At 36.7% G+C, this 24,999-nt stretch overlaps 2 protein-coding genes across 2 annotated transcripts; one reads left to right on the top strand and one right to left on the bottom strand.

Moving 5' to 3' along the window:
* Positions 1–2,434: 2,434 nt before the first annotated feature.
* Positions 2,435–3,247, top strand: LOC118752477 (zinc finger protein 593 homolog). The gene is made up of 2 exons (XM_036487385.1): positions 2,435–2,532; positions 2,601–3,247. The coding sequence occupies exons 1-2, from the start codon at positions 2,444–2,446 to the stop codon at positions 3,130–3,132; spliced, it is 621 nt and encodes a 206-aa protein (XP_036343278.1). The 5' UTR covers positions 2,435–2,443; the 3' UTR covers positions 3,133–3,247.
* A 1,113-nt stretch (positions 3,248–4,360) lies between these two features.
* On the bottom strand, positions 4,361–16,062 carry LOC118752479 (cell division cycle 7-related protein kinase-like). The gene is made up of 3 exons (XM_036487386.1): positions 14,449–16,062; positions 12,916–13,138; positions 4,361–6,700 (listed from the first exon to the last, which is right to left on the bottom strand). The coding sequence occupies exons 1-3, from the start codon at positions 14,975–14,977 to the stop codon at positions 5,044–5,046; spliced, it is 2,409 nt and encodes an 802-aa protein (XP_036343279.1). The 5' UTR covers positions 14,978–16,062; the 3' UTR covers positions 4,361–5,043.
* Between the last annotated feature and the right edge of the window lie 8,937 nt (positions 16,063–24,999).

A 24,999-nucleotide genomic window follows, 5' to 3' on the forward strand; every position in this document is an offset into this window, starting at 1 on the left:
TTATTTATCACTCAGCTATTTTAAGCTTGCGTTTCCCACCGCAAGCCACAGAGTTTGTTATAAAAGTGCAAATATAAGTAGTCAGCAGCATATGTGCGGTTGCAAACGATAATTGACACAGCGCTTATGCGAATTCCGCCTGACAGAGAAACTGGTTGTTGATTAGCAACAATGTGATTTTACTCCCAACGAAACGCTCCATGCCACGACACGTTGCTGTGTATTTCTAGCTTTTTGCATACCTGCACGGTAAGTAAATAAGCAGATTGCAACGCTGAAACGCTGCGCTTTTCTGCGTGACTGCCTTGCTGGCTGATGAGTTACATCATTCGAAAAACCAACCTATCCACGAATATGGCATTGATGGAATTGTGTTGACTGTAGACACCAAATCATTAAAACATATAAAATCGACAACAGAAATATTTATGAGCGGTAAATGAACAAAACAAAACTAAAATAGCTTATGGCGTATATCTATAAACCTCCTAGTATTAATAGCTGTAAAATGCGATAAGCGCTGCTGATAATAGTACATAAGTAGTTTGTAATGATAAAATCACAGATAAAACGAGTGGTGTGCAACTTACCGCTTTTGCCCCGCTATCACCGCTGGAAGACCAATAGGGAGACACAGCTGCTGATGGCTGTGCCAGCTAATGTCCAGTTGGCTCAATTAGGTCGCTGTTGGTTTCTGCAGCAGTCGAATGTACTTTGTTGGAATGTGTTCAGCAGCTTATTCAATCCAATTAAATTTTCTCAGATGTTCAAGTAGCGCTGATTTTCATTTGCTAGCGATTTTTATTTTTTCATGCAGCGTTCGCACTATGCACCGATTTTACTTTTGGCTCCAAAGCCCTTATCTCTTTCGAGTCACTTTGTCATTAAGCGGACATACATATACGCTTGGCACTGCATCAAATTTTGCACCCTAGGGGATTTTTTCGATAATTCCAACAAAAAATGCTTATTTAGCTCTTTTAACAAAATAATTAAAGTTTTAGCTACAATGGAAAACTCACATAACCAACCACTTGAAAGCTTTTCGAACAATTGACAACTCTGCCGCGCTAGGCTCGCTCCACAAACTACGCAGCAGCGAAAGCGACAGCTGACAGCAACGAATCAGCGTGGAAATTGTCAATAACTAACAAAATTGGTGAATAACATTTTCACCTCAAGCCAAATTGAGATTGCCCAGTAAACAGAGTCAAATAAATTTAAAGAAGGAGAACTTGGATAGCGAATTTGTACATTTAACTTATCTTACAGCCCTAATCGTGTAATGTCACAGCCGTCAAGTGTCATTATCGTGTCATCAACTGTAGTCATAAGTAAAGCTCGTTTTATTTGCCAATTGTGGCGAAAGTTTCTCTGTAGTGAAACATCTGTTCTTTGTTTACAATTGAATTATTCTTTTTGACTGCCACTGCAACAGACTGGATTTCTTTTAAACAAAATACACCGAAATGGATAACTTTTCGGTGTCCATCCTAGTTTTATCGATTGTTTTTGCGAAAGAGAGGAGAAATGCCAAATGTAAAAGTAAACAAAAATGTACGCTAGCAAGTAAAAGAGGTTTGTAAAGGTATTTTTAATAAAATGTTAAGTTAAAATATATTTATATTGCTTATTATAGCAGAAAAACGTGATCACGGTGGCACAGAGAAGAAACATAAATTTTCCTTGAGATGTGAGAATAACAAGCACAACAAATTTGACGGCGAATAATCTGAGATTTGCCTGTGTAAACGGGGTGATTAAAAAACGAGCTTTGATTGAGATAATATTGATATGTGACCATATTAATACAAATTTGTAACTTTTTTCGGCAAAATTAATAAAATTTAAAATATTAACATGTGTTTTAGCGTTGTCACGTACTCAATAGGTCACCACAAAAATAATAGCAATTGTCAGCGTTAGAGCTTTCAAATTGCCCTCTGTACACCTAAACGTGACAATTGATTATAAGCATGACAATAGTTATAGCAGAGAGTTTTGTCATTGCACGCAAATAGGGCTGTTAAAATAAAGGTATTTTAAAAGAAAATGTGTGTTTCAAATAAACTTTATAAGAGTGTATAATACATAATCAAATAATTTTTGTAGGGAAATTTTATATTTGAAATTGAAGGTTTATAAAATATGTAGGTGTACTGGTTAAATAAGTTGCGTTCGCCAGTTGTTGGCTGGAAAAAGTTGCCATTCAGAGTTTATACACCTTCTCTTCTCTTCGTTTTCTATTGCGTACATCATGTGCAGGCATGGGCAGAGAGTTAGCAGGTGCTAAAAGAGCGTAAGCGTTGCGTGTACGTATACAAGCGAGAGCGCATCGATGAGAACACGACAGCATGCAAAATGAATTAGGTACACTAACACATGCTCACTTTTAGCTCACGCTTGTTTGTGGTAGTGCCCACCTCTGATCATGTGCAAGAAAATGTCAAAATCATTTGTTTTTGTTGTTTGTGTGGGAAAGCGTACGCAGTATAAAAACAGAAACTCGTGGTCGTCCAAAATAGCAGTTTGGTAATTTCTCATTTTTTTCAATTAAATAAAAAGCTTTAAACTAATTAGAAATTTTACCTCCAATTTAGCTTCCACACTTCGCATTTCAAATTAGTTCCGTGCAACTGTAATCTTCAAAAGAGCTGCATCAAAATGGGTATGGTACAGAAGCGCAAGAAAATGCACTCCGGTGACACGCACCTACGTCGCCGTTGGCGTGTGCGCAGTCGGCGACGTGATCTCGACCAAATTGACGACGATTTGCGTACACAATCAGCAGAGCTCATCAATCAACCGGTGGATCTCGATCAGCCTGGATTCGCGCAATTCTACTGTGTACACTGTGCCAAATACTTCATCGACGATCATGCAATGCAAGCACATTTTCGCACCAAAGTGCACAAACGTCGTATGAAGGCGTTAGAATTGGAGCCATACACGGTGGAGGAAGCTGAACGTGCTGCTGGACAGGGTAGCTACAAAGCTCCAAAAAAACGGGTAATGGAAACACAACCCACAAAAGAGCAGGTCAAAAAGGGAAAACGCATACGGGTCGATGAAAAATTGGAGGAAGATAAAGTGCCTAAAACTAAGCGAAAAGTTGAGAAAATGCAATCATAGGTGGAGGAAATGGAAATACTCCTTTTTGGGACTAAGGAATGATACTAACAAAATATGTATCATTTCATTTGTAAAATGTAAAAACTGTTAATAAAAACGTGCGTTAGATTTAAAATTGCCGGAATATTACTTTAACCTTTTTTCAAGCAACGCGAGAATAATCGCACTTGGTAATAATTGGTTGAAAAATGTAAATGTTTAATATGTAGGCCAAAGTATTTCTACGCAAAGTACTAGGAATAGAATCTCAGCTAAGGTGCGCTAATAAAAGAAGGAAAAAGAGCATCATTTGGGGGAGGTGGCGCTCCAAGAGGAACTGTTTCGATAGCAGAGGATATTCAGCTCACGCCGTCTTTAGTTGCTTCTACATCACAAGGTGCCGATAAATATTGGTGATTTAGATTCAATGATGGTTGTCTTCAGCTCCAGGTATGTTAATGTTGGTGGCAGTTCCTACAGAGGGTTTTTATTAGCCAGGATTATTATTGGCCCTGTCAAGCCAAGGCATCAGTCTCTTTTATTTCCAAACTATAATTGATGGGGATGCCTTATTTGCGCAACTATGTTCCAATTCGGCATTTATCCATGGATGCGTATATTGGATATTTCCATCAATAATAGTTTAAAAATGAAAGCTAAATATAGGTTTCAAAATACTATCTCTACTCAGAAGCATATCGTCCTTTAAAGCGCAAACCCGCGTATCGTGGATCTGCAAAACCTCGTAGCTGACATTTGTGCCAAAAATTTAATTTTCTCACCGGAAACTCCTGGCATCAAGCCTTATCCATTCGTATCAAAATATCGATATTTAGAGATTTAAAGTAGAGATAATTGGAGATTAAAGAGAGAACCGTTGTGAAATAAGACACTTTTTGCTCTCACCTGTAAAATTTGGGTAGCCTCCCATACGAGGTTTTGCTTATCTTGATATGCGGCATTGTACATTAAACGACGAATGTATGTATGTACATATATAGTACATATGCGTATCGATGCGGTCTAATAAAGCAAAATATAACAAAAATACATATGCTATGAACTATGAAACAAAACCTCTAAGTTTTTGTAGTTCAACAAATAATTTTAATTTCAATTAGTACGTTCTATATTAAATTATCAATTCTAAATCACACGACATACACAAAATTACACACAAATATACATTTCTAATCTAATAATTTTGTTTTAATATTGCACAGTAAACTGTAAAAAAATCATAAATACATATTTGTAACGTTTACCCTTTTATTTGCTGTAATAATACTAAATAAATTATAAGTAACTAAAAATTATGTGTAAGCGCAAATTTTCAACAAAAAAGAAACAAAAACAAATGAAAGCATAATCATCAAATAAAGCGTGTAATTTACAATTTAACTGGGTACTTTTCGAAATGATGCCACTTTCCGTAGTGGCTAGCTGCCGGCTAAGGAGTTCGGTCACTGGGTCCCTTTGCTCTCTTCTTAGTAATCATCGCATTTTTGCATGATTTTGAAAAATATATTTTATACTAGTATATTACATAAAAACACTACTACGCTATGATTCACAATATTTCCAAACGCATTTGTAAAATTTTTACAGACATCATCCTTCGATTTAGACTGGGCCAAAACGATTGCTATTAGTTTCTAATCATAATAAATACATCAGAATACGAAATGATCGTCGTACAATTTAACAAGGCGATTTGGGGTCCGGTAACTGCACAGACACAGGCGCATGCGCGCCTATACTGCGCTGACCGGTATTCATGATTTACTACGTATGACTGAGGTCCACAAACAATCTCAACAATTTGCAACTCGCAGACAATTAACGAACATTTTTAGGGGCTGCCTAACTTCCAGTTTCTTTAGGTTTCTCTCTCCCCTTCCGCCCACGTTTGCCACGTCATTTGCGCAAACTTCAAGGTTCTACTTTATCACGTGCACCCTTCTTCTGTATGCTCTCTATGGAGATAGCCGTTCTATTTACATTATTATTATTATTATTATTGTTGTTACTAGTAACACTTGAACTCTGGCTGCTGCTGGTGGTGGCCATTTCACTGAAGAAGGGATGTTTGAGCGCCTCATCAGCGGTGATGCGTTGATGTGGATTCACTTCGAGCAGTTTGTACAGCAAATCGTAGGCGCTTGCGGGGAAAGGGTCATCGCCGTCCAGCGGTTCGGTGTTGTAGTTGGTTTCCGTGCACAAGCAGTTGAAGTAGAATTGATCACAGTTGCGACACACTTCACAGGTACCATCCGGCCGCTGATACTTCTTCAGCAGCTCTGGTGAGCTGAATTTCACGCGATTTCGAAAGCGCACACACAGCTTGCGTAGGTCCAGCGGCCGCGTCTTTTGGCTCAGCGTCACCAAGCGGTCGAGTATGAAGGCAGTCTTACGTATGGTCTTGTCGCCGAATATAGTGACCATCTCAGCAAGCGCCACAAAGTCGTTCGGCGCCTTGAAAAACGGGTACACCGATGACAGTATGGAGAGGAATATGACGCCCGCAGCCCAAATGTCAACGGCAGTGGTCTGATCGGCATACTTCAGTAGCACTTCAGGCGGCCGATAGCCGGGCGTGCCGGCGCGTGATGCGTGCATCTCTTTTTTGACGAGGCAGATGTTGCAGACCTGCGGATTGCCATAGCACACGCACTTCGGGCCGTTGGTGACGCTCATATTGCGATTGGTGTTGTATTTGTTGGCCAAGCAGCTCTCCATGCACTGTGCTGCGCCGGCATTCGAGCCGGTGGCTGCAGCATCCTGTGCGGCACTGTTGGGACTGCGCATGCCGCCTCCGCTTTGACGCAATTTCTGCTGCAGGCGGGTGCTTGCCGAGCTTCCGAGTATGGCGGACTTTACCTGCCGTCCTAGCTGCGCCTCGCAAATGCCATTATCGCCGGCGTTGTTGTTGTGGTTGGTCGCGTTCGTGCCGCTTCCCATTGCTAGGTTGGAAACCGCGCCCAAAGCGCTAGTCTTGTTGCCGCCCGTCGCAGTGATCTCGTTCAATTGCTTCAGTGGCATCTTGAATGGCGAACCGCCAACTATGCAGCTGTTGGCGACACGCGCATTGGGCGTCGCATTTGCGGTAAATTCCTGATCGCCATGTGGCCCGGTGCAACGCGGACGCTTTGATCCGCCATAAGCGTCACCAGCCGCCACGCTGCCATTCGAATCGGCCGTTCTGTTGGACGCCGAGTCTTCGCCGTCGCGCGGACGCTTGCCTTCCGAGCCCATCGCCAATGAGAGCGGCTGTTCACAGCCCCCTTCCAGCGTGTTCGCCACATGAGATGTGGGCACCTGTTGCGCCAGGCCGAAGTCTACCAGCAGGAATTGGCGCTTGCGTCGGTTGTACAAAAAGTTGCTAGGCTTCACGTCGCGGTGAATGACATTGAATTTGTGGACGTGCCGCAGGGCGATCAGCAAATTCCGCATGTAGTGCTGCAACTCGGACAGCTCCATTTTGTTGAAGAAGTCGTGAAAACGATCGTGTTGCATGTACGGCATGATAAAGGCCACCGATTCGTTGTAGCGTATGCAGCAGTTGATGCCGACGACATTGTCGGTGCCGCTGAAAAGAGAAACGGGAAAATGTGAGTGATGATATGTGATAGGCTTAAATGAGATATAATGCAGAACTGTACTCTCAAGAAATTGTAAACCTGGCGTCTATATGTATGTACATATGTACATGGAGCGCTGGTATAGATAAAATTTTGTTGCTAGGTAGAAATGGCTGAAAATTCTTGAAATCGAACGATAACCACGCCCACATCCCATATAACGGTAATTTGGAAAAGTACGATACCTTCTATAAATCAGTAACTACTAATTCATTTAAAATTGATGTTTGCAATAATTCTTTAGCATTAAATAGATTTATGAAAAATTTTGGATATGAAACAAGTTTTAATTGTTTAAAATTTAATAAATATACATATGATGTATAAAAAGAATGAATAAAGAAAATGTGAAAAAACTGGGATTTTAGCGAAAGTATAGGTGCTTTTAAAATTTTTCATGCGTTTTTTACTATAAATTTCATAAAAATATGGTTCATTCTACAACAAAAAAAAACATAAAAAAAATAATAATAATAAATAAAAATAATAATTTCTAAACTTTGCGCAGAATTTCCTAAAATTTAATAAATTTTCATGCAAATTTTAAACTTTTTAATCCGATTTTTTGAGTTCTTGAGTTTTGCAGCCCATTAAATTCTAGTATAAAAAATGCAAGTTTGAAGTTAGTCGAAAATTGCTTTGATTTTTGAGATTTTTTTTGAAGGTGTTTAGCATTTTTCCGTACACAGTATTTTCGAACATTTATTTTTAAAGGAAAAAATTGTCAAAAATCAACGGTAAGTCCTGGATACTTCAAATTTCCACTTTATTGCAATAAAATGTATTGCGCTACAAATCTGCATACTCAAAGGAATTCTAAAAAAATCTGGTTAAAAAGTTGAAAATTTGCATGAATATTTATTGAATTTTCCCGATTTTCGCACAAAGTTTAGAAATTATATTTTAATGTTTTTTGTTGTAGTATGAAGCATAGTTTATAAAAAATTTGCGGAAAAATGATAGAATAGAAATCCGCACCCACCATTTTGCCCAAAAGATGGTCTGAATGTGGCTGCTGTATTTCCAGGAGTGACCCAGCTGGTCAGCTTCTGTTCTATGAAGCTATCCTAAAATTGCTTTCACTGAGTGAGAAAATTAAGAAAATTTATTTCGGTGGCTACAACAATAATAAGAGAAACATAAAAAAGATAAAACATTCCTAGTGAATTAAAAGACGTGCAGAAATAAAGGTACCTATTTGAAAAAGTTTTGTTTTAAAAACAACATTAAAACTATTAGTTTTTTCATAAATTTTATTAAAACTATTAATTTTTTCTCATATATTTCAAATTTATTTACTAAAAAAAAAACAATTTTTCTCCTTGAACCACAAATCGTTAAACCCGTCATAGAAAATGGATTGATTAAATATTTAACAGCAAAGTGCGTCAAGCGAAATAATTTACAACAAAAAATTCAATTCACTGAAAAGCTCAACAAATTTATATTGGCAATTATCATCGACAGAAAGACGAGAAAGTGTTCGCGCTGTTATTTACGTAAATAAAAATTCGTTGAATAAAATTAAACCCAACAAAAAAAGCAACACAACGAAGCCTGAGCGAGTGACTGGCAGCTCATAGAGGAAGCGTCAGCGGACGTCATGCCGTTCCCGCACCCGCCCAAGCGCCTCATTCAAAAACATGCGCCTCACTGACGTTGTAGGGATGCATGTACATATGTATGTAACAGCTCCACATACATCTTTCATATGTATGTATGTCAATATAAAAAATAAATAAAGCAATCTTGAACTTAATTCACGTATGTAAGTATAAGCGCCTGCCGTGTGATATGCAGCTGTGGGGGAGTTGTTTAGCAGTTGGGGTCGCCCCATTCCGCCCATCATTGCACTTGGAACAAGTGTGTAGCCGCTTAAAAGTGATATCTGAATGTAGCCGCTACAACAACAACAATAACATCTGAAATGAATTGTTGACATTTGAAAGCGAAAAACACGCCACTCACTAGCGCACCTTAGACGCTGTGCAGTCTGATGGTTAACGGCACACTTTGGCTGCCGACCTACCACCCCTAGGTAGGCAGAAAGTCAGACCGACAGCCAACCTTTCATCACGTCGCACTGAAAGCGGAATAGAAATAAATTTGCTTGTGACGTACATACGTCGTCGATACGCTGTGACGTTCCGTCCACTTTTAGAAGCAGCTATCAAAGATGAATAAAGCAACAAAAAGAAAGGAAAGAATAAAACAGAGGCAACAAAATAGTCACAAAGCAAAGTGGAATCTAATCAACTAGTATATGTACATGCAATGAGCGATAGTGCACGCTTTGCCACGCACACACCGCGCGCGTTAAGCACTACCGCAACCAGCCGGCCATGCGAAAGACGAGAGGGAAGAGCCAGACATGGTAGTGAGACGCTATATTGATCTGGAAGTATATTACAGCAGGAAAAGCAACAACTGCAACTTTGCTGGCGTACAATTGCCTTCAACGGCGGAGCGAAGGTGAAGGTTACACCGACCACAATACAGATACCGATACAGGCACAAACCAGACGGCAATTGTATGTTGATATTTACGCAAAGTGCTTACGAGCCGACAACGACGAAGCCAGCAGCAACGTCTGCAATGTTAATTGTGCTCAAGTGCTCGTACGTCAGTGGCGATCGATTGACCGTGTAGTCACCACCTTGAAGGAAAAATTGGTGCAATTACCCGAAAAATACAATCTTAGGTCTAGGAGCTTTGTATCTAGACCAAAGATAGTCCAAAAATTTAAATAAATGTAATGAAAAACATGTGAATTGTGCAAAAAATGGTCCGAATGTAATGCATAAAGTATGAGTTTTGATCTAAAATTGGTTACAATGTCATGCAAAAGCGGACAATGGGTAAAATTAGCCATTTACTGATATGTAGGCGCTTAGTCAACGAAGTTATATGTACGACGCTGGCATGTAGAGAGAGCATCCGCTTAAAAAATCAGAGAACCCCGGTTCGCATCGCAGCTGGGGCAAGTTATAATTTTTATTTTATTTTATTTTATTTTGTTATCTAAAATTGGTTACAATGTAATGCTGAAGCAGACAATTGGACCGAGCCTAGGGCATTCAATGTTAAATGTAAATAGAATTTTACAAGTGCTTGGACTAAACTTTGGACTACTTACAATCTCCTGCCGTCTATTCCGAGATCCTACAGGGCAGCAACAGCACAAACACAATCACCCTCAATTCGGCTCGTAATTGCGGTGGGCGGTGTGTGCACGTGCTCGTGGACGACGCAGCGGGGTGGAAAGGTTGGCTGTTGCTCTTTTAACATGCGCATTTAGAAAATAGTTTGATGTTGACGTTAATTCGCATTGAATGAGTGCTGCTGAAAGCCGGCCGCCACCAGTGGTTACAGCCCCAGACCCAGTACAAATGCACAGTATACTCAGTGGGTACATTTGTAAGCAGATGTTAATCTACGCACATTCGCATAAGTATGCACGTACATACAGTCCATCAATTAAGTTTAGGTACATCGATTTTTATGCAATACGGGCAACTGTTGGTTGTTGCTCTTTTAATTATATTATTTTTACCAATTTTTTTTATAAAAATATGGTTGATTCTATGACCAAGGCCATAAAAATTAGAGCTCCAAACCTTGTACCAAATTAAAGAAAATTCTGCCAATTTTCATCAAAATATTACACTTTTTAATTACACTCTTTAAAAAACAAACTGAGTATGCACTATTCAAGCCCATTCAATTTTAGGACAATAATGTATGTACAAGCCTGAGGTAGCTAGGGCTTACCAATGATTTTTTGCAATTTTTTTTTTGTTGAATGTGCTCATTTTCTCCATATAATAATAAAATCGAAAATTTTTTATGTAGAGAAAATGAGCGACTCCTTTAACAAAAAAAATGTGTCAAAAATCATTGGTAAGTCCTAGCTACCTCAGACTTGTATGTACATTATTGCACTAAAATTGCATGGGCTACAAAATCAACTGCATACTCAACTTTTTTCAAAAGAGTGTAATTAAAAAGTGCTATATTTTAATGAAAATTCGCAGAATTTACTTTAATTTTGCGTAAGGTTTGGAGCTCTGATTTTAGGGATTTATGTTGTAGAATTATAAAAAAGTTGCGATAAATAAAATAACCAGAAAAGAGTTGCCCATATTGCAAAAAATCGATGTACCTAAACTTTATTGATTGACTGTCCTATATACATATGTATGTAGATACTCAGCACCTACAATTGCGAAATTTTCGTGCCAGCAATGAATTCGTAGGCGTACCACAAATACACTAAAGGCAAAGGAAGTGCTCGGCAGTCAACTATACGAGTAATGGCCTTTTCACCCGATCAAGTAGAGGCAGTGTACAAACCTACTTAATATAGAAAGGTCCTATCTCACATCGTCGCTGAAATATAAAAAGCCGTAACTAAGTTAAAATTTAAAATTCCTGTTTTGATTGATTATGATGTATTTCATCGAATTATAAGTCCCCACATCATTTTAAGCAATTAAAAATTTTTAGTCAGTTACGGCTTTTTGCATTTCAGCGACTATATGAGTTAGGGCCTTTCTATATTAAGGTAACGATATATATGTATGTATACCTGCTAACTGATACACATATTTACATACAAAATGTACATACCATATGCCATGTGCGTGCACTTTAGCAGTGGATTTATTTCGATACGAAAATCTTTGCAAAGGAATTTTTAATTTTTGCTGAAATACATGTATGTACGTCATAAGCCCCCACCATAATTTAATGTGCTGTTGACGACGTCAGCGCTTGGGCGCGTGAGTGGCAATATTTTACAAGTTTTTTTTTTTTTGCAAAAACAAAAAGAAAAAATTAGAAGCGTATTTCTCTTGACAATGGTACGAATGCTTTTGATGGTCGTGCTCTAATTTTCTTGATAGAAGCATTCAAATGTATTGAAAATAATTATGTATGGAAAATATGACTAACATTTTGTGTAGAATTTGCGAAATTAGCCATCAGATAAAATTCTGTGGAAGTACACAACAAAGATGTGGTTATTTTTAGATATATTTCTTTGGATGCTGACTCTGTAGGCTCATAAATTAAAGAAGTGCCATCTATATTCTCAACATATACAGCGCCAGGCAATAAAGCAATGCCCGTATGCAGTTTTTAAGAATTTCAAAGTTTTTGAGACTCTGCATGCCTTCTAGAAGGGCTTTTCCTATTTACAATTGAAGCGAATGTATAAGTTTACAAACGAATTGCAATATTCTTTTTAAGTTGGAATAAAACATATGGGTTTGATATGAATCTTACATGAATTATTTAAAGAAGTATGATTTTACCACGTTTATATAATTTCTTTATGAACTAAAGTAGTAGATTTAGGAGAACTCCTCCAAAAGGCCTCCTATTGGTAGAAAACGAGGAATTATTTCCCTTTGTGCTACAACATACAAAAATTGAGAGAGAAAAGAAATGAACGGGCTACTGAAATTATCTACATATATTATTAAACTTTTTGCAATAGGCTTTATCCCCAAGAAGGAAATCTACAAATTTAGTAAAATAGTGGCGTACGTTTCTCATATAATTCCTAAAAAATATGGAAAAAATCGCTAATTACATAGAGAGTTCCAAAAAGCTTTAAGTTATTCGAAGCGAATTTATTTTTTCGCAGCATTCAGCTTTTTCAAATTTTTAGAGCCTTATTCATTTCTCACCACTTTCAAAGTTTTGAAAAACAAAGTTTTTTGTATATTGCAAAGCCGATGCAAGGATAAGCGTTTATATTTTTTTTTTAAACTTTATGAATTTATTGACCCTGTTTCAGTGCACACTACTGTAGCTTCTATAGCTAATGATTATATTGAGTTACAAAATATACATAAATATCGTTACCTTAATATAAAAATGCTTAACTCATAGTCGCTGAAATGTAAAAAAACCGAAACTGACTAAAATTTATAATTGCTAAAACGATGTGGGGATTTATAATTCGATGAAATTCATCCTAATCAATCAAAAAGGAATTTTGGAGTTTTACTTAGTTAGTTGACATTTTAGGCGGCCTAGGAAGGTCTTCAAATTAAAATTCTGACAATTAAAGGAGCTGCTACACATTCCTTATAGACCATCTTACGTATCGTAATAAACTAAATATTCCAAATTTTCACCAACACTGTCACTTACCCAATTTTCGCCATGCACTGCAGCTCCTTCATTATCCTATCCGGATGACTGGTGGGTATGTGATGTTTTATTGCGAATTTACGTCGCATATGCTCCGGCAAACCGCGTTCCTTCTTCAAAGTTCCCAGCAGCACCGTACTGAAGGTGCCATTGCCGATACGGCTGTGTACATCGAAAATATTTTCGATTTCGGGAATGCGTTGACGTAAGTCGTTGATAGCCTCTACAAATAAAAAAAAAATAATTAAATGATTAATAAAAAGCTTTAATAATTTACCTTTGTTACGTACGTACGTATGAAGGCACATACATATGTATCTAAGTATGTGCATATATAGATATACTAAAGATATATGAACTTAGAAACGAGAATTATTGATTGATAAGAATAAATATAAACAAAGGTGAAGTGCTATACATATGTATGTATATGTATCTACGTACTTAGCTATGTAAATTCCACATCACATTACTAATACATAATAAATAATGGTTTAATGAGTAGCCACGATTTAGCAAATATTATGTATGAGCATATGTTTGAATGCAAAACCGCGTATGTGAGGTAGCATAAATTATTCTCTAGAGAGTAACAACACTCATATTTCAAAATGGTTCTCTTTTTTATAAAGCAATCGCATTTCTGGCTAGTATATTTCAGGACGAATGGATAAGGATTTAGCCAAGAGCTTGTGTGAGCAAATCCCATTTTTTGGCAGCCAACGTCTGTTACGCGGTTTTGCAGAATGACGATACGCGGTTTTGTACTTTAAACGACGATATGTTTGTATGTACATATGAAAGTAGATAAATTAATGATTTTAATGATAGTAGAAATGCACGGGTGAGCAAAGTAAACGTGTCATACATAACATTTACATATGTATTTGTGGCTTGATTGTTTAAGTATAATGCTAATAATAGATTTATTAAAGAAATATGGCCTTATTCATAAAAAATAAAATATGTTTAAAGAACTTTATTTATAAAGTGATATTTTCTATGAAATTTTTTTTTTTTTGATTTTGGTTGGTAGAATGTATTAAAAAAACAGATTTTAAAAATATATATATAGTTTTTTACTAATACATGTGATAATAGGCAATTCTAAGCTTATTTAACTAAATACATATTGATGTAAATGCATATGCATTTGTAGTGTGAAGAAGCCAGATAGCGAGGGAACTTCAAAGCAGAAAGCCATCAAAAACAAAAATGTGGTTATCACAAGTGCCCAATTGTGAATAAAAAAAACTTGCGCCACCATCTCCCCTTCACTAACATGCTCTCTAACGTATTTTAGCAAACGCGGGCAGCAACCTTAACAAAGGTCGTTACTTTTACCAGTTTTATTTATGTTTGTACAACACAAAACACACAGCGCACATACATCATCTATATAAAAGCCCGATAAGCAAATGGCTTATTTTTTTTATCATCTATGTACGTATTATTTTTTTTTTCTACACACGCTAACTGGCTTTTCTCACTTACGACTTATTTACATTCGATCACTGTGTCAAGTAAGCTTACCTTCGTTTTTGTTGCGCATCGCCGCCGTCGTTGCCAACTTGGGACTGACTGTTGTTAGCGCTGTCGCTATATGTTCCATAGCGTTGGTGACTTGTGTACCCGTAACTTTCGTGCCCCGGCTGGCTTCGTTAGCCGCTTTGCCGACTGCTAGCAATATCGCGGGATTCGGGGCATGTAGCGTCGAATGCTGCACTTGCGTTGCTTCCTGCGTTTGATTCGCTGTGCTGGTGTGTGTGGTGTGCTGGTGGTGTTGGGGATGACTAGTAATGTGTGTGTGATGACTGTGATAGTGATGACCCGAGTTGCTGCTGCGGTGTTTCCCACTACTACTGACACCACCACCGCCAGCAGCGCCAGTTGCGGCTACTGCGCTACCGCTGGGCGTGTGCTGCTTATGGCCAGTTGTGCGGGTGGGTATGGAAAGCGTCGAGACGGGTGCAACTGCGCTGCCACCGGTTGAGATGCCGGAACTGGCACCAGCTACTATTATATTGCCATTACGTGTTGCTTTATGTGACTTCTTTTCCATTTTTTTCCTCCTTGGCTCACCTTCCGGCTTCTTACGGGGCCGGAACTTCTGTGGGATTTGACGAGATGGAGCAATTTTAGGCAATGGTTTTTGTGTAACTGGTGATATTTGTGATGGTTTTTCCGGCGTTGTTTTTCCAGCTGCGGCTGCTGGTACAATAACAACTGACGCTTGTATATGTTGATGCTTAAGCCCTGGGCGTAAATCCTTCACTAAAAATCACCGTTTGCTCGTTTTGCAAAGGGCGATTTTCACTACGCCTTTGGGCGTGCTTCACCCTCCGCGAAGCCCCTTTATTGCGATAGTTTTGGATACTCCACGACAAAATTTTCACAGCACTAATCCTTATTTCAACTCTGTTCTTGAGGTGGTTCAAGATAGACCCAACGACACACCGTAAAACGATTTACCTGCATTTGCCAGGCAGATGCCAAAATGTATGGGAATTAGAATTACTTAATTCACTTCCAACCGAACTCATACAAATTTCCCTTTCGGTCCTGCGACTTACAAAAAATTTTGCACGACAAAAAATTTGTTTACCGTCCAATTCGGTCGATCGAATTGTATTTGAATTTTTTTGTTTTATTTGCCGTATGGTCGAATGAAATGTTGATGTAGATAAATAACAAATGGGAATTTTACTAATGTGAAAATATGAAAAATTATTGAAAAATAAATCCGCCACGCTTCCTGCCTGTCAGTTGCCGAAAATCGAGTTTGCTGCGAGAATGACGGCAAGATGAATTGAGCCCGGTGTCAGGGATTCCAAAAAAACATCGATGTTTTGCTTAGATGCATCGACATTATTCTAATCGACCACTTGTCGACGTATCGATATTTCTTGTTAATCCACATCCAAGGCGATTTTATACAAGGTGGTGTTAGCAAACAAAAACAACAATTACAACATATACATACATTGACAATCAGTAAAACAAAACAAAATTATAACAAACACATCTTTTTGACCACGATGCAATAATAGAAGGTGGTTTCAGTTGAGACAGCTCGATTTGCGGTTTACACCAGACAACATTGTCAAGACACCTTTGTATAGATTCGCCTTGGTGGTGTTACTGGCGAATTTAGATTACAGCAACAACAACCACATGTATATTGCATTCCGGGTTTTATGTCAAATCTCAATTCGTCCAAAGTTTACATGTATTTTGTTTTTGGTTTTGATGGATGTTTGTCAAATCAGTAAAAGCAAAAACAAAATACATGTAAGGCAAAGAAATCAGCTGATCTTACAACACACCTTGTACGAATACGTCTTGGCCATTGTGCATACTTAGGCTTTCTGCTCATTGGTCGTCCAATCATAGTTGAGTCATAGTTATCGTCATGAAGCAACGATTACATGACGATTACACTTCTGCACACTTGGTCGTGATATTTCAATTCATTTGGCGTCTAAAAATTCACTTGGAGCAGGTATTTTCTGTTTTTTTTGGTTGATATTTTCGCGAAATATTTACAAAAACCTGCAATTTTTTAAATATAGACTGTGCTGCAACATTTCTAGACGTAATTTTCCAGTAATATCTCTTCTTTTCTTTTCCTGGAATGTGTTTTGTGTATGCACACAGAGACTTAATACAATTTCGTCATATTTTATAGTTAAAACGCTCATATTTATTAAATTTTAATGCAATTATCCACTTTTTAATAATTTCCACAGATTTTATGCAAAAAAATACTAATTTTTATACAATTTTAATGCAAATATTAACTTTTTCACTAATTTTCCCCCATAAAATGTAAACAAACAATGCGTGCACAACGATTAGCAAACGACAGTGCCGTACTTATCCGTTTCTGCATCTTCTACGATTTGCCGATAACTAGCCGATAACGACAAGTGTGCAGATCTCCTTTGAAATGCATGTGCTCGGCTCAAAATTTCAGGGCGAGACGATAACGCAACTATGATTGGACGACAAGTGTGCAGATAGCCTAACAAGTGAAAAAAGAATCAGATGCTTTGCAGAAACGCCCCACAGCTCAGATTACCTGATTTTATTGGCTACAGGGTTACACTAATATCTATAAAAAAAACTTTAAACAGACTCTGACAAAAACAGCCAAAAAGTTCTATTAAGTGTAATAGTTATTGACCAAAGCGCTTCAAAATACTAAAATGGCATATAAATGCAGGAATCCATTTAACTAAATGCATATTTTGCCAATTTTTTTACTTTATTTTAATAACTTTTTTTTTTACATCACTTTAAACACCCTGTCTAACATTTTGGCAGGATAGTTACATGAAAGAAAGACACAAGATCACGTAAAGGCCCGTTTACATACAACTTTGGCGTTGCGTTGGCGTTGGCGTCGCTTCGACAGCTGACTATGAATACATGCATTTATATGAAAGTCTCCACATAACCAAAGTTGGGCAACGCCAACGCCAACACAACGCAGAAAGATGACCAACTCTCAACTTTTCGCGCGCGTCATTCGTCAGCTGTTCCAAATAATCAAAATTATGTGATTCAATTTTCATTTTTAATCAAATGCGGGCAAGAAATATATTTTTAATGCAATTATTGATGTAAAATTTTGGTTTTTCTGCCGCTAGTATTTTAATTTAGTGACCAAAGTATTCTCTGCTAAGCGTTCATTGTAGCAAGCACGGGCGTTACTCGCGCTGCTGTCAAAGCGACGCCAACGCCGACGCAACGCCAAAGTTGTATGTGGACGGGCCTTAAGAACAAGAGAGTGAAAAAAGTCGATGTTTTTAGCGGGTTCTACGCCATCTTGTTTCACTGGAAAACGAGCGAAAAGTAAACAAAGCAAAGAAAACAACGAAAACCAAAATTAGCCAAAATTATTGTCAGCCACTTTAAACGCACAATTTAGGTAAAATGGTGCAACAAAATGATTTAAAATGTGTTGTCATGTTGAATTAACTCTTCCTTACTTGAATAATTAAATTTAAATTTAATTAACATTGGAAATTTTAAAATAATTGTGGAATGCATTATCTGTAAATTATACGTACAAAATAAAATTATTTTCTTGCGTTATAATAAGCATTCAGCACAAAAATTATGCAAATACTGACGCGATAAATATTAAACATGTAGCATTCGTGCGCGATCCATCAATATGGATCGCGATCCAAATATCGTGATAATTACTGACCGTGTGACAAAGCCCTCAGATTCGCAATTTAAGTGAACAATTATTTAAACTTTTTGAATTTTATATGGAAAATGACCGAAATTAAAAAATCATTTTCCACTTAAATTGATGGTGAAACCGGCTGAAATAGTGTTAAGGCCCATCCAGATATAATTTCGTTTTTGCATCACAGGGATGATTTTGACAGGCATCCAAGTTAACTCTGTGATTTTGAATAGAATATGCCACATTGGCAACGCATGCATTGCCGCAACTGATAAAATTCACCTAAATCTCAACTTTTCAACAAAAATGTATGAACCGAATTGAAACCAGCTGATTTTTAACCAATCAAATTGAACCGTTTTGTTTGCGGCAAAGTTTTCATTGTGCCGCCTCGCTATGTTATGTTCGTTTTGTCAGTCAAAAGCATCCTTGCGACACAGAAAAAATTTTCTATCTGGCGGGGCCTTTACGGCGCGTTTACATTGGATAGTGCTGTCAAGAAGATTAAAAAACACGTATTAGCTGTCAAAAACGCTGATAATTGTCTCCGTGGCGTAGGCGTCCTGACAATAATTATGACAATTCATTTTGAGCAAATTGTCGGACGTGAACGTTGTATTATAGTTCGCATTTCGCGCGAGCTATTTAAGCTAAAAACTAAAATATAATAAAGAAGAGACAAAGTTACATACACATCTGCGTCTCACGTGATATTTTAGTTCTTTTGTTATGAATTTCTCTTCTTTCTTGCACAAGACGTCAAAACTATTGTATGCATGCGTCAAATCATTGTCCGATTTACTGTCTTGAAAAAAATCAAGACAGTGATTGAGACAATTGGAAAAGTATGCATGGATTAGTGAAAAAGTGTGCTTGTATTGCTATTGTCATGACAGTGTTGTCTGGTGTTAACCCTAAGTTAGTGAAAAAGTGTGCATGTATTGCTATTGTCATGACCAGGGAACGGATTTTATGAAAATTGCCTTTTTTCCGCTAATACCATGTTCTGACCGACATTGAAAACATGTTTTCATTGCTAAAACTGGTTTTCGACCTAAAGCTTGTATTTTCGTCCATGTAAAATCTGTCAAACGAAAACAAGTTTTCGCTGAAAACCACTTGAAAACTCAGGTTCCACTCATTCTAATCGGTGTCTGCACTAGTTTTTTTTCGATTATTTATCGAAGTGGCAGTCATATTTTATCATCTTTAATACGCCATTTCGGATTTATTGTTTATTGGCTGACCATAATAAAATAAGCATGGAAGTAAAAGGTTGTTAATGAAAAGAAATTGCAGTAAAAGTATTTTGGTTTTGTATTTGTGTAGCAAAACTGTAAACAAAGGATGTAAGAAATGTCAACGAAAACACCAACAGTCGGTGTGCACAGCCTTCAGCCCACAATCCCGAAATTCGTTTCCAAGGTGTTTTCGTTGTCGGTCAGAACATGGTATAAAGAGATAGAGTATGTTCGATGAAGAATGTCCACGATTTAGCTTTCCCTGATTCCATACATACACATTTGATGTTGCCTTTTTTGCATTTTTTAAGATATTTGCCTTTTTTGCGTTTTTTAAGATATTTGCATTTTTTTGCCTTTTCTACCTTTAAAAAAGTGATTATAGCATTTACAACTTATTTTTTAAAAATTAAAAAACATACAGATGCCCATGCGGCTTATAGAAGCGCAGGGACCTCTTGCCAAATTGGTGTTGGAAAAATTCAAGGCCGTGTTCTCAGCTAACGTAGGCTTGGAGACAATAAGGGGTGTGGATAAAATTGTAAAGGGCGAGGAAACGCCCTTATTCCTGATAATATGAACGTTTCAAACGTTCCATTTAGTACATTCAAGGGTTTCTTCGCGATAATCGAATGAAAATGCTGCCAGAAAACTTAAAAATGCGTCTTAAGGTTCCATTTTACTACAACTATACAGATTAAACTTTTATGAGTTAGAAACTAGAAAGGGTAAAATAACTAAAGATTCAAAGTACAAATTTTTCATATAATGAAACTAGTTCATACTTTTTCTCTTTTTACTTGTAATATAAATATTTCTAGAATAAATGTATTTTTGATTGTTCTTCGTATTTTATGTCTTTTTTTAGTGCCTTATTTTGCTTTTTTGCAATACCTAGTGCCTTTTCCTGCCTTTTTCGCTATTTTATTTTGCCTTTTTTGCAATACCTAGTGCTTTTTCCTGTATTTTTCGCTATTTTATTTTGCCTTTTCCAGCCTATTTCGTTATTTTATTTTGCCTTTTTTAAGTTTTTTACGTCCTAAAAATCCGTTCCCTGGTCATGACAGTATTGTCCGGTATAAACCCTCAAAGGCCCTACACACGCATTGACTTATCGGCCAACCAGTTGACCAACCTACTTAACGAAATTCCCTACAAACGCACCAACCAGTTGGCCGATTTCCATTGAGTGAGAGTTTTTGAACTGTGAAAAAGACAACCGCACTGGCAAACTTTTAAGCTATGCTAGGAATGCTTCTTATTTTTATGTATTTGCTATTGCTACCGCCCCCGTTTTCAGAAATTATACGATGGTCATATTATTGCCTTTTTATAATCAGGCAATATTAAAAAAGAATTTTTCACCATCGAATAAACAGTGAGTTAGGTATTTGCAAATTATTTTACTAGTTAAAGTTAGTATAAAGTTAGTGATACTTTAACCAAAGAAAACAGGACTATTGTCGCATGTGTAAGCGAAAAGAGAGTGTGGGTCGTTCATATAGCAGAGTGCGTAAACTTACAAGAATATGTGCTTTCTAATTAACTACAACATGCATTTGCACATACATGCACTCATATTTTTTATTATCACTGAATTCTGAAAACCCAAAAGCAAACCATGATATAATATGTATATCAAATTAAAGGTAAAACTTTGCACTTTCTAAGTAATATAAATTTTTTTAGCATTGATTATGGACTTTTTCAAAAAAAAAGATTAGTTTATGAAAAATTATGAAATTTTTTTTGTTTTATAATCTTTTTGGCTTAAATATATAAAAAAGCATACACATTTTATAAATGAGATTGAAGATCTTTATTTTGACATCAGTATCTTTTGAATCGCTTACGCAGTTTAGAAGATATTAATATTTTAAAATATCACAATTTTTTTGTTTTGGGCTATTTTTTATATCTACTGTACTTTACTGCGGCAAATAATATTTATACAGTTGTAATCAGCGTAAAAAGTACTAGCAATCTGCATTTTTAATTTTTTATAGCTGAACGGTTGGTTATCTTGATGTATGCCTCAAAAATATATGAACATAAAAGTACATGTTTACTGTTTACTACTACTACTACTTTTAAGTGCAACTTTTCGGCAAATAGGTACAATATGAATAGTAGCATTCTTGTACGCGATAGTTTGTACCAGTTTGTACTATCACGTTTTGGTGTTCTTGTACCCAAAAAACTTGTAAGAAAGGGGAAATTGAGAGCGCAAATTGACATTTCTTTCTGAGGGGAAGTGGCTATTTTTTACTGGATAAATTTTTATTAGTAAGAACTTGCAAGTGAGAAAAAACAGCTGATCGCATTTTGCTGGGTGGGATTATTACTAATAAAATAAATGTTAATGAGGCTTTCATAGTTGAAATTGACAAAATAAACCTATTTAAATATAATATATATTGTTTTAATAGGAAGTAGCTGTGAATAAACAACAAATTAATCAACTGTTCGTAAAACTTGCAAATTATTACTGGTTTTGCGTTCTTGTACTTTTGTGCTATGAGAGCGAATTCTCAGAAATTAAGTTACTGGAGAATTACTGGCAAGTTACTGGATAATTTGTAAAAGAACACTACCAAGGCGAATTTATACAAGGTGGTGTTGATGGCGAATTAAATTTTCGCCGCGGTACTACTGAATGTCAAAATGATGTGTTTGTTGTAAACAAGGCGAATTCATTTTACAACAAACACATCATTTTGACATTAAGACGTACCTCGGCGAAAATCTAAATTCGCCATCACCACCTTGTATAAATTAATGTAAAACACAACTAATATTCAATATTCAACACTAGTGCTCAAAAGTAATAACAGTTGCGTTCCAGATGCTTCACGATATTCACGTTGTGTTAAATTATTATTTACCTTATGTGTGCACAAGTTGTCACAAGCAAAAATTAAGAAAATTGCAGTAAAAAGCCACCACCAAATTGTGAACAACGAACAAATGTAAATAAACGGTTAATGTCAAAGTCGCCCAACTTTTTTCCTGAATGCGATTATAACGGGCTACTAAGAAAGCGTGATCTTGTATTTTTGGCTCATGGGCTCAATAGTGGTATTCATCTAAACCGATAACTTTATCAAGCAGATAATTTTATAAGTTTACGCACTCTGTTACATGAACGCCCCACACTCTCTTTTCGTTTACACATGCGACAATAGTCGTGTTTTCTTTGGTTATAGAGCTCAGTATCACTAACGTTATACTACTAGCACGGGGATAAAGAAATTATAGAAACTACCTAACTAAATTGGAAAAAATTATATTTACGAGATATCTATTTAAATAAATGTACATTAGGGTGGGTCAATTAGTAGGTCAATTAAAAAAGTTGATTCATATCCTTGCGATTCTGGTGCTATGGACCATAACAAACATTTTCGCCCAAGGAACCATACCTCTAAAATCATTTTCGAGCCTGCCAAAATTTTTTGGTAGATATTTTCAAAAATACCAAATAAACGACCTCTTAGATGCATTTCAAAGACAAAAAAATATTATTGAAAATGTGTATACGGGGGTTTTTTGGGTCAGAGAATCCATTTTTCGCATTAATTTTTAATTTTGATCGCAAAAAAATAAAAAAAAATAAAAAATAAAAAAATTAAGCAAAATAAAGAAATAAATATTTTTCCATTATTTTAAATTATTAGAAAGTCAAAGATGTGACTATTTGAGCAATAAGTTCGTCAATTTCCCCCAAAAAAAGTGAAAATTCCAAAAAATTGTTCAAAAACGCACTCTGGTGGCGATCAAAATTAAAAATTAATGCGAAAAATGGATTCTCTGACCCAAAAAACCCCCGTATACACATTTTCAATAATATTTTTTGTCTTTGAAATGCATCTAAGAGGTCGTTTATTTGGTATTTTTGAAAATATCTACCAAAAAATTTTGGCAGGCTCGAAAATGATTTTAGAGGTATGGTTCCTTGGGCGAAAATGTTTGTTATGGTCCATAGTACCAGAATCGCAAGGATATGAATCAACTTTTTTAATTGACCCACCCTAATGTACATATAACATAAAGGCTATTTATTTGAAGCAAGTTATAAGAAACAATGGCAGAATGTCTGTTTGTGTGTGAATTCATTTGTCACGGCTACCAAACTTTGCGAATTATCAGTGAAACAAAACAAACAGACGGGATAATAATTGAACCAGATCTCTATCAGGATCATATCGTTGTTGAATTTGCGTGCAAAATTTTTATGCGGATACCGATTATTGCCTAAGAAAACATAGCTAGAGTTTCGACAGAGTTGCATTGTCTTCAGTTTATCAAGTTTATTCAGTGAAATCGCTGGATAAATTTATCAGAAATGTGTAAACGAGTTTCCATAAAAATTTTGACAGTTCATTTATAAGGTTTACACAATTATAAGTTTATACGGTTTACAATGCATTTATAAGGTTTGATGAATACCCTTAATGTACCAGCAATGTCAGTTTACAAAAAGCATCGATGCATCGATACATCGAGTAGAAAATTTTCGATGCATCGGAGCAAAACATCGATATTTTCGATGCATCGATATTTTTCCGAAATCCTACACTACAGCAATTTTGTTTGTTTGTTCGCTTGTTTACTTTGTTGAAGAAAAGTAGTGAAATTTTTAAACACGTTTTATATTGGTAAAAAATAAAACAAAATACATTTTATGTATACAAAATACACGTGAACATTGCAAAGATCATATATTTATGAAAATATAAGTGTTGAGTGGTCTTTTTATATGAAACTTTGCAAGTGAAACTGCAAAGAATTTAACAACAAATCAGTTAAATACTTTTACTAATAAAGTAAAAAGGGTGACAAATAATGTAAATATATACGTTTCTTAACATCCTCGCTAAGTTTCATGACAAAATTCCTGAATTTTACGAAAACACCCAAAAACCGATGTAATAGAAAGCCAACCCGATCCTGCGGGTGGTTCCCAACCATGTAGCACCGGATAGTTTGAAAATTATCCAGATGCTCCCTCGGTCCAACACCCGATAGCATTAGTAGCTTAGGAGACTAGATTGTGCCCGCCCAAGCTACTAGCTCACGTTGAATTCTCGCAGTCATTTGATATCTATCTCTCAAAACGATGTTGATTTTTGTAACAAGTGTTTTTGATGGCGTGCAAGTTGGGGTGCTGACGGGCACGTCACAAGTATGTCTTGTCCGTGCTCATACGTTTGCCATTTTCCACCGTGCCAGGTGCACGTATACAACCAATGGCAGCGCCATCATCGCCGATCCGCTGGACGAGCGGTACGCCCAGCGTTGCCGAGGCATTACAAACCAAATTCAATAAATCATCGTAGCAGAAATTGAAGTCACTTAGCCATAGTCCTCGGGCCAGTTTTCCTTTGCAGATATTCCACATTGTGCTGTGATTAGCGTTTGTAACAGGGAGCCCAGTAAGTTGTTCAACGTGCCCACAGAGGGAGCGCGTGTAAAATGCGTGCAGACATTTGTTGCGTATGAACGTACGGAGCGTTTTACTCAGTTTGTAAGCAAAAATATACTACATTTGTTTTAAAATAGCTGACTTTTGCTTTATTTCAGAACAGTTATGAGGTGAATGCCCATCGAGGTGAAATACAAAGAGGAAATACGTGTCAT

This window comes from Rhagoletis pomonella, unplaced genomic scaffold (genome assembly GCF_013731165.1).
Source record: "Rhagoletis pomonella isolate Grant_MI unplaced genomic scaffold, Rhpom_1.0 Rhpom_scaffold_01533, whole genome shotgun sequence".
In the NCBI taxonomy this organism is placed as follows: Eukaryota; Metazoa; Arthropoda; class Insecta; order Diptera; family Tephritidae; genus Rhagoletis; species Rhagoletis pomonella.